This window comes from Lathamus discolor, chromosome 3 (assembly GCF_037157495.1).
Source record: "Lathamus discolor isolate bLatDis1 chromosome 3, bLatDis1.hap1, whole genome shotgun sequence".
Taxonomy (NCBI): domain Eukaryota; kingdom Metazoa; phylum Chordata; class Aves; order Psittaciformes; family Psittacidae; genus Lathamus; species Lathamus discolor.
Window position 1 is genome coordinate 93,970,186 of NC_088886.1, and position 12,571 is coordinate 93,982,756.

The window sequence follows — 12,571 nt, forward strand, 5'->3', positions numbered from 1 at the left end:
GGAATTAATATGGTAACTTAAAACATTGAATCACTTGTCATGGAGCTGTATTTATCACTCGTGAGGTAGTCGAAGAGCATGTAATCAGATCAAATTTGGTGCAGAGCTCAGGGGCTGTAGTGTCAATCGATTCTTTGTGTTATGAACTTGCTCAAAGTGATCCAGTCAGCGGGCATGTAATGTAGTGCTAAAGGACTTAAATCAATTCGCTGCATCATTAATAGTGCTAAATATCCCATGAAATGCAATCTTCTTTGGTTTGTTATCCTAACGGTTGTAAAGGAGCTACTAGATGATTCAGCTGAAATGTTGTTGCTAAGTTAGCCAGCAGTGCTAATCAGGGTTGACTTATTGTAACTCTTTAGCTGAATGTAACGGATATGGTTAAGTAAATGCTGTTTCAGTGACCTGTTATTTTAACCTCAACCCTTCAGGCTGAGCGTCTGATGGAACAAGCTAGCTGCTGGGAAAAGGAAGAGCAAGAAATATTCTCCACAAGAACTAGTAGTAGGCAATCACCTGCAAAAGTACAATCTAAAAATAAATATTTGCGATCTCCGGAAAGTGTGGCAGTGGTGGGAGAGCGAGGGCAATCCACAGAGCAATCGAAGGAAAGCAGTGAGGAGGATGGCGGGGATGAGAGTCAGCAGAATTCGCCTCCCCGGCTGACAAAGCCACAGTCCCTGGCCATAAAAAGAAAGGTGTGTTACTTCAGTGGTTTGGTTTCAAGTCATTTATCTCTGATTTCAATCAAATAGTTACTGTTGAAATAACAATCTGGTCTTTTATGAACACTTATTAGGCTGCTGTAATCTGTTCTATATTGTTTGGACGCTGAACAACTCCTGTCTTCTGGTTCTTCCTCTCAGTCCATTCTTTCATCTTTTCGATTTTGACAGAGCTGTAAAACGCTAGTGACACAAAAAAAAAAATCAGAATTTTCTGTTAATTTTTAAAATAGTGGTTGCCCTCTGCTGTTTGGCACTGGTATTAGTTCAATATTTTAATGGCTTTTCCTTTATTCATTTTAAGATGGAGTCCAGCTCATGGTGTTTGTTATCTTCTTGTCTATAATACAGAAAATCGTTAAAGGGAAATACTGTTTTTTAAAAGCAGATGCTGTTAAAAGAGGGTTTGGTTAGGTTGGGTTTTTGGCTTGTTTTACCCATATTCTCCTAAATTCCAAGGGCTTTAAATGTTAAATTCTTGTTATGGCAGTGCTTATTAACACTTAATTTCATTGAAAAACTCAGCTGTTTGAATGGTTTAAATTAGTAAGCTAAGTATCCCAAAATTTTAAAGCAGTGGCCTTAATATATGTATTTACATGTCTGGTTAGAATTAGGGAACTGGAGTATCCTTTTGTTTATACTTTAGATGAGCAAACTTAAAATGTTACTGTAAATCCCTGAGAATGCATAATAATAGAAATATGAACTGTTGAACAGCATTTTTTCCTTTATAGCAACCAAATATAGGATTCTTCTAGTGTATTCTTGAGACCAGTGTGAAGCTTGAGGGTCACTTTCTTTGCCGTTACCTGTTTTTCTATATGCATACTTCTAAAGTAGCAGAAACCAGAAATGCAGAAGTATAGGCTTTGATACCTGTGAAGGTTGTTGGGAAATTAGAATTTGTGTAGTATTGGTATGAATATTATTTGACAGAAGGTAAAAGTTCACTACAATATGAAGAAAATTCTAGTCTTAATTTTTGCATACAGAAAGGTTGTGTGCATGTATACATGCATACTTATTTTACATGCCACTTCTAGAATCTGTTTACATAAATTTGGGTTGTGTTTTTTTTTATCAGTAAATAGATTATTGTAAACTCTGTTTACAAAAATGGATTTATTTATGCCCAGATTCGGTTAACAAACAGGTATGTAGGAAGACTTATATTTGTGGAATTATTTTTCAGAGACCTTTCATACTGAAAAAGAAGAGGGGGCGTAAACGCAGAAGGATTAATAGCAGTGTTACAACAGAGACAATTTCTGAAACGACAGAGGTGTTGAATGAGCCATTTGATAACTCAGATGAAGAATGTCCCATGCCACAGCTGGAACCTACCTGTGAGATGGATGGGGAAGATGATGACTTGAAGCCTGTAATTAGAAAAGCTTTTGAGTATCAACCTGGGCAGCAAAAACAGGAGAAGGAGGAGGAAGAAGAGCAGAGCAAGGAGGAGAAAGATACTTGTTGTTACAGGAGTGATGACAGTTGTCCAAGTAAGCTGAAAATTTTCTTACATCTTCACAAAATTGGATCGGTGGCCTTCAAAGGAAATGTTTATTTTTGTCATAAATCTGGGAAATCTGGAAATCTTTTAATGAGATCTATTTAGCTATTTTTTATTTAGCCATTTTGGTCTTAAAATCTTACAATCTTAATGCTTCCTGCTTAGATGTGCTGCGGGAGCCATTAATCTCATTTAGTTCATTAAAATTCAGTGGAGGCTTCAGATTTTTCGTGTTTCGATTGTGTTTACTACTTATGTTTTTCATGACCCATTAATATTCTAGGTTTTGTGTTCAGAAAACAAATATTTTTTAGTCTGGAGCACTGCAGTCCTTGTTATGTTGCCAGAAGCAACTTTTAGGTCCCTACAGCATGGTATTTAATGCACAACAGAGCAGGGGTATCACTGGAATCTTGTCTAATACTGCTTTTGTATCTATAGTAAAGGATTACAAGCAAGAGTAAGATTTGATTTACACAAATATCTTTCCATTCAGTGTTGTTGGTAATTGAATGTTTGCTACACTAGGCATACTAGGGTCTCAGCACTAGAGTCCCTATGTTTTTTTCCCCACAAAGGGAAGAGGTAGTTAAAACTATGTCCTTTCAAAGCTGCTTATCTAGTTTGATTTCAGGGATATTTCCTGGCGGAAAAGGTAATGGATGGAGAATGAAACTACTAATGAGCTGTTCCGAGCATACACTCAACCCTTGGCCTCGTGGTTCTCAAGTTACATGTATAAGTTTTAATTCCAGAATGAATGGCTGGAATCTCAGATCTGTGTAATTTCTATAAGAAGCCAATGGGTACAATTTTAGTGTTTTCATAATTGCATGGGAAATTGATCTTTGTAATCCTCAGTGGAGGGATCAGGCACTGGTATCTGTTTTAAACAGTTTTTGTGTGACTAGAGCAACCGTGCTTACAAATGTTGGTGCTGTTCCAAACCAGTGCACAAGTGCATTAGAATATTAGCCCTTTTTTCTGCTTCTCAACGGAAATGAATTAAACTAATAGTAGCAAATTCAGAGTGTTCCAGCTATGTCCCAGTGGTCAGGTTTGCACTTCTTTAACTAGATTGATACTGTGTGTCTGTCCATGAACCATGACATCACATTAGTTGATTGTAGGAGTGTTGTAGCACTACAGTGAGTGGCGGAAGTTGGCAAAGGAATGTCACTGAAGCCGTTACACTCCCAAGCACATCATATTATATTCTGAAAATTCTGCCTTTTTCTGGTGTATGAGTGGTATCTGGGAAGAGAGAAAAGAAAGGACTGTGTTTGTGTGTTTGGGAAGGGGTTTTCATTTAATAATCAATGGATTAATTTAGTATTCAGATGCATTCTGTGTTTAATTTCAACTATCTGTTGCATTTGTCCTGTACTGTGAGCTGTGTCATGATATGCTGCCTGTGAGAAGATCTTAGGATTTAGTTTGCATGTGACTTAAATCTCTGGGATTCTTCTAGTGTATAAATGATGGTTCTGATAGTCACTGTCAAAAGGTCACCAGACAAGAACACTTTACAGATTTGTGTGTTTGAGCTACAGATGTTATGTCATTCTGTTGTGGTCTGAGATCTGTTTATGCCTCTTGTTCCAGAGTTTCTTAATATGTTTTGAGTTTATAATTACTTTTGGGTTTATGTTTGAAATATTTTTTAGTTTGTGCAAGCTAAGACTTTACTTTTGTCTCTGTTTATTGCCTCCCAAAGATAATACAGAGGATGTAGCTGTGTTGGAAGAAAGCACTAAAGACAATCTTGAACCTTTAAAGAGTAAGCAGGGTTGGCCCAAAGGAGTTAAGCGTGGTCCATCTAAATGGAGGCAAAGCAAAGAAAGAAAACCTGGCTTTAAGCTTAACTTATACACTCCACCTGAGACTCCTATGGAGCCTGACTATCAGGTGTTGGTGGAGGAACAAAAGGAAGTAGCTGAAGATAAGCCCTGCTCAGTTACTGCTGTTACGGAGGAAGTGATTAAAGAGCCTGTTGAAGTATTACCGCCACCAGATGATGAGGTGAAAGAGGTAGAACCTGAACCTCTGCATCCGCCCAGTGAACCCTTTGAAAAACAAGAAGATGACACAATGAAAGCCGGGGAAGAAGAAAGCAATGTAGAAGAAGATGGAATCGATTCAAAAGATGAAAAAGAGAAAGCGGAAGAGGTGTTTCTGCAAAAAGAGGAGTCTGTGCATTTGGATGATCAGGAAGAGGAGGAGGAGGAAGAGGATGAAGAACCATCTCACAATGAGGATCATGACGCAGATGATGAAGATGATAGCCACATGGGTTCATCAGAAGTGGAGAAAGAGGACTTGCCTGGTGAAGCTTTCAAAGAAATGCTGGAAACACAGCAATCTTTTTTAGACGTAAATGCTCAAACTGGTAATTCAAATCAGGAGGATTTAATGGATTGTGGTGTTGACCTTGCAGCTGATGAGTGTGAAAGTGACCAGAAAGAACTTGGTACAGATTCAGACCCAGTGCCTGAATCTGATGATGATCATACAGATAACAACCAGGACCAAAAAGCTGGTGAAGAATTACATTCCAGTTTCAAGGGAGAGAGTACTGAGACCATGGAGATTGATTCAGAGACAGTTCAAGCAGTACAGTCTCTAACCCAAGAATCAAGTGAAAATGAAGATACGTTTCAGGACTGCGCAGAGACTCAAGAGGCCTGTAGAAGTTTGCAAAACTATACCCATAATGACCAAAGCCCCCAAATGACCACACTAGATGATTGTCAGCAGTCTGACCACAGTAGCCCAGTTTCATCTGTGCACTCTCATCCCAGCCAGTCAGTTCGTTCTGTTAACAGTCCAAATGTTGCTCCTTTAGAGAACAGCTATGCTCAGATCAGCCCAGATCAAAGTGCCATTTCTGTGCCGTCTTTACAGAACATGGAGACCAGCCCAATGATGGATGTTCCCTCAGTTTCTGATCATTCGCAACAAGTTGTTGATAGTGGATTTAGTGACTTGGGGAGCATTGAGAGCACAACAGAAAACTATGAAAACCCAAGCAGTTATGATTCTACAATGGGTAGTAGTATCTGTGGAAACAACTCTTCTCAAAATAGTTGCTCATACAGTAGCCTGACATCTAGTAACCTAACACAGAGTAGCTGTGCAGTGACACAGCAGATGTCTAGCATTAATGGAAGCTGCAGTATGATGCAAACAAACATCAATTCTCCTCCTACTTGTAATGTAAAATCTCCCCAAGGTTGTGTTGTTGAAAGGCCTCCAAGCAGCAACCAACAGTTGTCCCAGTGCAGCATGGCCGCTAATTTTACACCACCTATGCAGTTAACTGAAATCCCTGAGACTGGCAATGCCAACATTGGATTATATGAAAGAATGGGGCAGAGTGAATTTGGAGCAGGGCATTACTCGCAGCCATCTGCTACCTTCAGCCTTGCCAAACTGCAACAGTTAACTAACACGCTTATGGATCATTCTTTGCCTTACAGCCATTCAGCTGCTGTAACTTCCTATGCAAACAGTGCCTCTTTGTCAACCCCTTTAAGTAATACAGGGCTTGTTCAGCTTTCTCAGTCTCCACATGCTGTCCCTGGAGGACCCCAAGCACAGGCTACGATGACCCCTCCCCCCAACCTTACTCCTCCTCCCATGAATTTACCACCTCCCCTTTTGCAGCGTAATATGGCTTCATCAAACATTGGAATCTCCCACACCCAAAGACTGCAGACTCAGATGGCCAGCAAAGGTCATGTTTCTGTGAGAACCAAATCCACGCCACTGCCACCTGCTGCTGCAGCCCATCAGCCACAGATCTATGGGCGTGCTTCACAGACTGTGGCCATGCAAGGGCCCACGCGGACCTTAACGATGCAGCGTGGTATGAACATGAGTGTAAATTTGATGCCAGCCCCAGCTTATAATGTTAATTCAGTGAACATGAATATGAATACCCTTAATGCTATGAATGGTTATAGTATGTCCCAGCCAATGATGAATAGTGGGTATCACAGTAATCATGGGTACATGAATCAGACACCCCAGTACCCTATGCAGATGCAGATGGGGATGATGGGAACCCAGCCATATGCACAGCAACCAATGCAGACAGCACCCCACAGTAACATGATGTACACTCCTCCAGGGCATCATGGCTACATGAATACAGGCATGTCTAAACAGTCCCTTAATGGATCCTATATGAGAAGGTAGGCCCTTTGGAAAGACAGACTACCAAACTGGCATATTGGATTGATCTGCACAAGTATCTTTTGGAGAGTACGATTTCAAAACCAGCAATTGGTGTGAATGCAAAAACATTTGTTGGCACCATTTAAAAGCTGTATGCAGCAGAAAGCCTTATACAAGTTTTTATTTTTATTTTTATTTTTTTGTTCTGTTGTTTTGGGGTTTTTTTAATTTTTTTTTTCTTCTTTTTTTTACTTTTTAACTTTGTGGGATTAAACATTTTCTTTGGGGGGAATTAAGTGATTTTCCATTTTTTATTTCATTGAGCTTGAAGTTCTCTGGAAAGGAAGAACTCTTTCTATGAACTGCAATTAACACAGCAGCTGATGGTTCAGAGCCATTTTATGTGCCTGCTCCCATTAAAAATGTGGATAAATAGACTCCAAAACTATCAGACAGTACTGGATCGTGAGCTTTTTCTCTCTCCTTTCCCCACATGTAAATGCCTTTTAGCAGTTATTTTATTGTATTATTTTGTTTCTGAAGGTGACACTTCTGCATGCCGCTAATGTCTTTGTTAGTGACAGTGCATTTTGTAGTACTGTACAAGTGTTGTGCTTAACAGTAAGCCATTTCTTAATTTTTTTGCCTTGATTAGGTTACCCTAGTTTGAAGGGTAAAAAAAACAGAACTATATTTTTGTTAATTATAAAACTTGTAAAAATTAATAAAAAAAGCTGCAAAAGCTATTCACATTTTGGTTAGTTCAAAGGGTTTTATTGCTGTATGTTTAGTGTAAAGTTGAGACTCTTTTCCATTTTTGTGACCAGTTTCTTTGGGGCTGGGGTAGTAAAAAAGGCAGCTTTCTGTTTTATAAATACTGTTATGTTTTTTTGTTGATTGAAACATCTCAGTGTTTATTTGTCAAGTTTTGAAACATTTTCATATATGTCCAGATACTTGGCAGGATTTAAAAAAAAAAAAGTAGTGAATTTGGTGTAAAGTTGCTATTTTATGGAAATGCCTCTAACTTTACATTTTCATTCCATCTGTAGATTTTTCTATCTTTATAAAATATTGGAGTTATTTTTTAAGGGAAAAAATAGAGCAGTAGCGTGTGAATAGCTCAAACTAAGCTTACAGATCGCATGTAAAAAGGCAAAAGTTATTTGTGTCTGTTTATATTGCTTCCTTTTTTGTAGCCTTTGTACCTGTACAGAGTGACTGTAAGGGCCGAACAGAAGAGGCTTGATACATGTAAAAATAGGACCCAGTGACACTCTTGTATTTATCTGTTACCTTTTTAGTCAGTCACTTAAAAAATAAATCAACACAGAAAAACCACCCAAGCAACAAAAATAAAATCTGCAAAAAGCAACACCCCCCTAAGCTGTACATTTTAACATAAAATAAATTATGATGAGCCATTTTTAGCCTCTTGTGTCTTGTCATAGTCTGATGTTGCATGGGAATTACCTCCTGAAACAGTGTTTGTTATAGCGCTCTCACATGCTTGATCTGAAGCCCATTAAAGTTGATGGGGTGTAGATTAGGCTGTTAGAGCGTAAGTGTAGGTGGTTACTCATCATAATTGCATACACCTTGTGAAAATAAAAGAGTATCTAAGATTATTTTTTTTAATAATCTTAATAAAATATTGAATAAATATGTATTTAATACATTACAAGGTTGTCAATATTTAATGTATGAAACATCTTTTCCTATAGAAATTGTTTATATATTTGTAAAAGGGTATATGATAGCAACACACATGGTGTTTGAACTGTATCTTAACAGCAATTGTAATTTCTTCCTTTGTCATTGTTCCTGAGTAGAAGATGATGCAGATCTTGTGTTGAACCTTTGAGTTCTGTAGAAATGCATGTATGTGTGCACACACAAACCGCATACATGAACACTTCTATCTAAGCTAGCAATAGAAGGTCTGTAAAAATCATAAGGCTGTCTATATGTGGAGCTCATGAGTGGACCAAGGTTAAATTGGGTGTGTGAACCAGCACCGGAAAAAGTCCCTGTGAGAAACTTTCATGTGAATGTTCCCACTGAATCCCCCTTCTAGCCTGCTCCAGGAAGGTTACTAACTAAGGGGAAAGGATTGGCTGTTTCGACTGAAAACTGTGAACTCATTCCAGTACATAAAGCAGCTTTATAGGTGATATTTTATATGCTCAAAAGTTAGGGAAATGTGTATTTATTTAAATAAAACCCTTAAAGTGTGTGATGTTGCCAAATCAAAAAATTGACATTTCAGATTCATGCAAATAACCTGTTCATTTCTAGCACGATGAGGTAGCAGTCAGAAGTAGTGGATCTGAACGGGACCTACCATGGTGGGTCAAATAGTAATTTGGAGTAACTTGTGATTTAGGAGTTGAGAATGATTGATAAGGAGAGCACAGTACAACAAACATGTTGTTCATGCACTTACACTGTCAAATTTGCTTTTTGATGGCAGAGAGTATTTATAGTACTTAAACTATATGTGTGTTCATCTTCACAAAGCTACTGTCACCTTTTTGTATGCTCAGGAAAAGGTAAGTTGAACTCCACGGTTAAGGTGCAGCCTTCAACTGTGTATAGCTAGGACTTTGTACCTTTCTTCAGTGATAGTGTCTCAGAGTATCACTGTGTTTTGTGGTTTTTTTTCATTTGTGTGTTTTTTACAGTGAGTGAAAAAGACACCTGGGTCTTTACCCACTCCTGGTTAGTTTCAGGTTTCCAAGCCTGCCACATACAGGCAGGTTAGACTTTTACCATTTCAGTATGGGCTAACCTGAAACAGTGCATCCTGACTCCAGCTTAGTGCTAAAATTTTGTATTTGCAATATATGGATTACAAGTTGGGTGGACAGTGACGTACTTGGTCTGCATGCCCAATGGGCAAGTTCCCAAGGCTTTTTTGTTTCACAACTGAATTCCTTTCACGAGGTTATATCTTCTCACTTCAGCTGTTCCCGTAGTGACTATTTAGCTGTGAATTGCATTACTTCTATTTTATAAGAAGGCTGTCTTTTCCTTGGCAGAAGTACCTGTTCTACGTATTGTGTGCCCAGCATCAGTTTTGACTGTGTGTTCTAGCACCATCCCAGCTGAGAATTAGCTCTTTCCTTTATTGTCTTAAAAGAATGCTTCACAGCGTAGCAACAGATGATTCTTGTGAAATGCAGAAGATTTCCCTGCCTATGTAATCTTATTCTTTTGTTTGGCAGAGAATACTTCATGCAAGAATGAAATTAACTCTCATTCTGCATCTAACGTTGCTTGCAGACCTGGCTTGTAGGTGAAGTCAACACTGCCAACACTTTGTTTATTAGGTAGTTAGCTACCTGAAAGAGTTGCCTCCTTTGTGGAAGCTACATGTTCCAGACCTTTTGCTTTTTCTGATTCAGTCTAATTGGTTCTGGGAGAATGGTAGGGAGAAAAGATGGGAAGTCAACAAGAAGTATGTTTACTTCAGAATTGCTCAGCTAGCATAGCTATACCAGCAGAGTGCTTCAGGCAAGACCTGGTTCCAGGGAAGGTACTTGTCTTTGGAGATGAACCTTCTTCATCTGGAAGTTGGAGGATGGCAGTACCTCCTGAAAGCTGCACTTTAGCCCTTTTGCAAAGACAGGAATGGTAAGTGTTACTGTGCTCTGACTACTTGATCTCCTAGCAATGATTGATTTATTTTTGGTTGGGTTTTTTTTTGTTTTGTTTTTTTTTTTGCTAACTTCATAAGAAGCCATGTGATATAAGCAGAAACAGAGAACTTCTAAAGATACAAGACTTCTACCTTAGATCGTTGTCTATGTTTTAGTTTTCTAGGCTGTTTTAATTTATCCATCACACAGGTTAGTTGATGGAAACAAGCTCCATTTATTTACAGTTTGGTAAGTAGAATGGCCCTGGCAATTGCCTCTAGTGGTAAGGGTGATGCTAATACAGCCTGTTCTCTAAGACTGCAAGCTGACCAATGTAGTAAAGACTTACGACACTGTTTTTATTCTTTTCTTTTTTTTTTTTTCCTTCTCTTCCCTTTACCTTAAATACTTCTTTGTATTAAAACTATATATTTCCAGCATTTTTTTATGAACTTTATAGTCATATAGGTCAACTCTTCCCTAGTGAAGCTATGGGGTATGCATTGATCAAAAGTTGTTGTTTTGAGTGTTGTGGCGTAGGCAGGAAGTTTGTAACAAGATAGAAGGTAGGATTACAGTTTGGACTTTATTTTAGTTGAGTAATTGAAATTCTTGGTAGCTTCTCCCCATCTGCTAAATAAGAATAAGCTTAATTAAGCCATGTTTAAGGTCTTCAAGTAGTACGTGTACAAATAAGGGAATACAGGTTTCTGTTGATTTACTTATTAAGAAGCCAGTTTTGTCCTATTTCACATCTCCATGCAAGAAAGGGAGCTCCTAGTTTGAGTTGCTTGGATTCCTGTCCTTTGGAAATTGTTGATGCATTCTTCTGTCGTTATGTCAGTGTTGCCATGTGCTGATTTCCTAATCTCCTATGCAGGACAAAATGAGTGGGAACTACTTAAGAGTTCTAGCATTTTGCTTTCTATCAGTAGTTGGGAGGCTGTTGTGTGAAAGCTCTTGTCAGTCTCTACGAAAAGCAGCTGGGCCTCAGAAATGAAAATTTTTCCTGTGTATTTGCACAAGTGTGACTGCAAAAGAAATGCTCGTCTCTAAGGCTCTGAAAATCTTGTTCAAATACTGTTCTGCATGTAAATTGGCTAAAACCCCTCTTCCAGTTACAGCAGTCTTCAAGCTGTCATGCAGGATACAGGAAAGAAAATAACCTGTATCTTGACTGAGGGAGATCCTGGTAGATGTTTGTTGTGTATCATTTGGTACAGAATTCCTGTCTTTTGAGGCTAATGCTAAGAAATACGCTACTGCCATAGAGGTGAAAAAGTTTAGCTTTCTCCACCAAGGCAAATGAAAGAGCAAGACCATGTGCCTGAAAGGCAGGTTTGTCAGACACAGAGCTGAGAGAACTGTTGCGTGTCTGGGTTGTGAATTGTATTGCAGCAGACAGTAAGGTGCTGCAGGAGAGGTGTGTTTGAAGGTCTGTGGATGTAGATGGAAAGTTGAGGAATTCCATCCAAGAATTTTTGCCTCTTTACAACATTTTTTGTGACTGCTCATTTATAGTTGAAGTGTCAAATGACCTTCTTTGAGTTTCCTTTTATTTCTGGTTGGGTTTTTTTTCGGGATGGGTTTTGTTGTTTTTTTTTTTTTTCACTGGGGGGGACAGGGATTGTTGTTGGGGAATTTTTTGGGTGTTTTTTTTTTTTTTTCAGGGGCGTTGTTTGGCTTTGGGGGGGGGGGTCTCTTTGTTTGTTTGTTTGCTTCATAATCCAGGAGTAGTGATAATTTATTGTAAATCCTAGAATTGTCTATCTCTCTCAAGAAGATTGTTCACATTGAGATGTTTAATTTGTTTTTTAACGGGCTAGTTGCATTTAATGTGTTATGCTGTGTTTAAGAATTTGAAGATAAGGTGATTGCTGTACACATAAATTCAAATGATAAGTCAAAAGCATTTCATTATAGCTGCCTGCAGCCTTTGCTACAGTCAATGTTTAGAGATTACTGTGTTTGGGGCCCCAACAGGAAGTGAAGGAATAGGAAAGCCTTCACACTAAAGATGCTAAGCCTGTAAAGAGCTTTTAACATCTACAAAAAACGGTTTAAAATTGTGCTCACTTAACACAGTGCCACAGAAGTATCCAGGACTTAAGCAGTCTGTACTGCACTGAAGTCACAAAGTCTTTGTCAGCTTGTAAAGATCAAGAGAACTTTCCAGTGCTCTTGATGGCTAGATCCTTCTTCTCAGGTGCTGAGGCAGTATGTAGCTCTTTACTAATACGTGTAATTGGGGAAAAATTCCAGTAGGAAGGGTTGTGAATTGTGTAAATGTGGCTCAATTGTGATCCTCCTTGACAGTATATTTTAAGAATATCAGATGTTGCTGCAGTAGCAAAACTGTGTGTGTCAAAACACAGCTATTGATAAAAACACAGTTATTGATTTCTTTAAAATAGTGTAACTCGAGTAAATTTAGGCAGAAAACTAAGTCAGGTGTTGCCATTTGTTTATCTGGACTGCTTCTATCAACAAATACAATTATTAGCAAC

At 38.5% G+C, this 12,571-nt stretch overlaps 2 protein-coding genes across 6 annotated transcripts in view; one reads left to right on the forward strand and one right to left on the reverse strand.

The window, feature by feature from the left end:
• Positions 1-7,853, forward strand: part of KAT6B (lysine acetyltransferase 6B) — a 111,463-nt gene extending 103,610 nt beyond the window's left edge. For all 5 annotated transcript variants that reach the window (XM_065670665.1, XM_065670664.1, XM_065670666.1 and 2 more), the window contains 3 exons: positions 435-701; positions 1,924-2,233; positions 3,962-7,853. In XM_065670665.1, coding sequence (XP_065526737.1) covers positions 435-701; positions 1,924-2,233; positions 3,962-6,444 — 3,060 coding nt within the window. In that variant the 3' untranslated portion in view covers positions 6,445-7,853. The remainder of the gene's footprint in view (positions 1-434; positions 702-1,923; positions 2,234-3,961) is intronic.
• The window catches only part of DUSP13B (dual specificity phosphatase 13B), a 140,824-nt gene that overhangs the window by 36,284 nt on the left and 91,969 nt on the right, over positions 1-12,571 (reverse strand). The gene's annotated exons all lie outside the window — the stretch shown is intronic.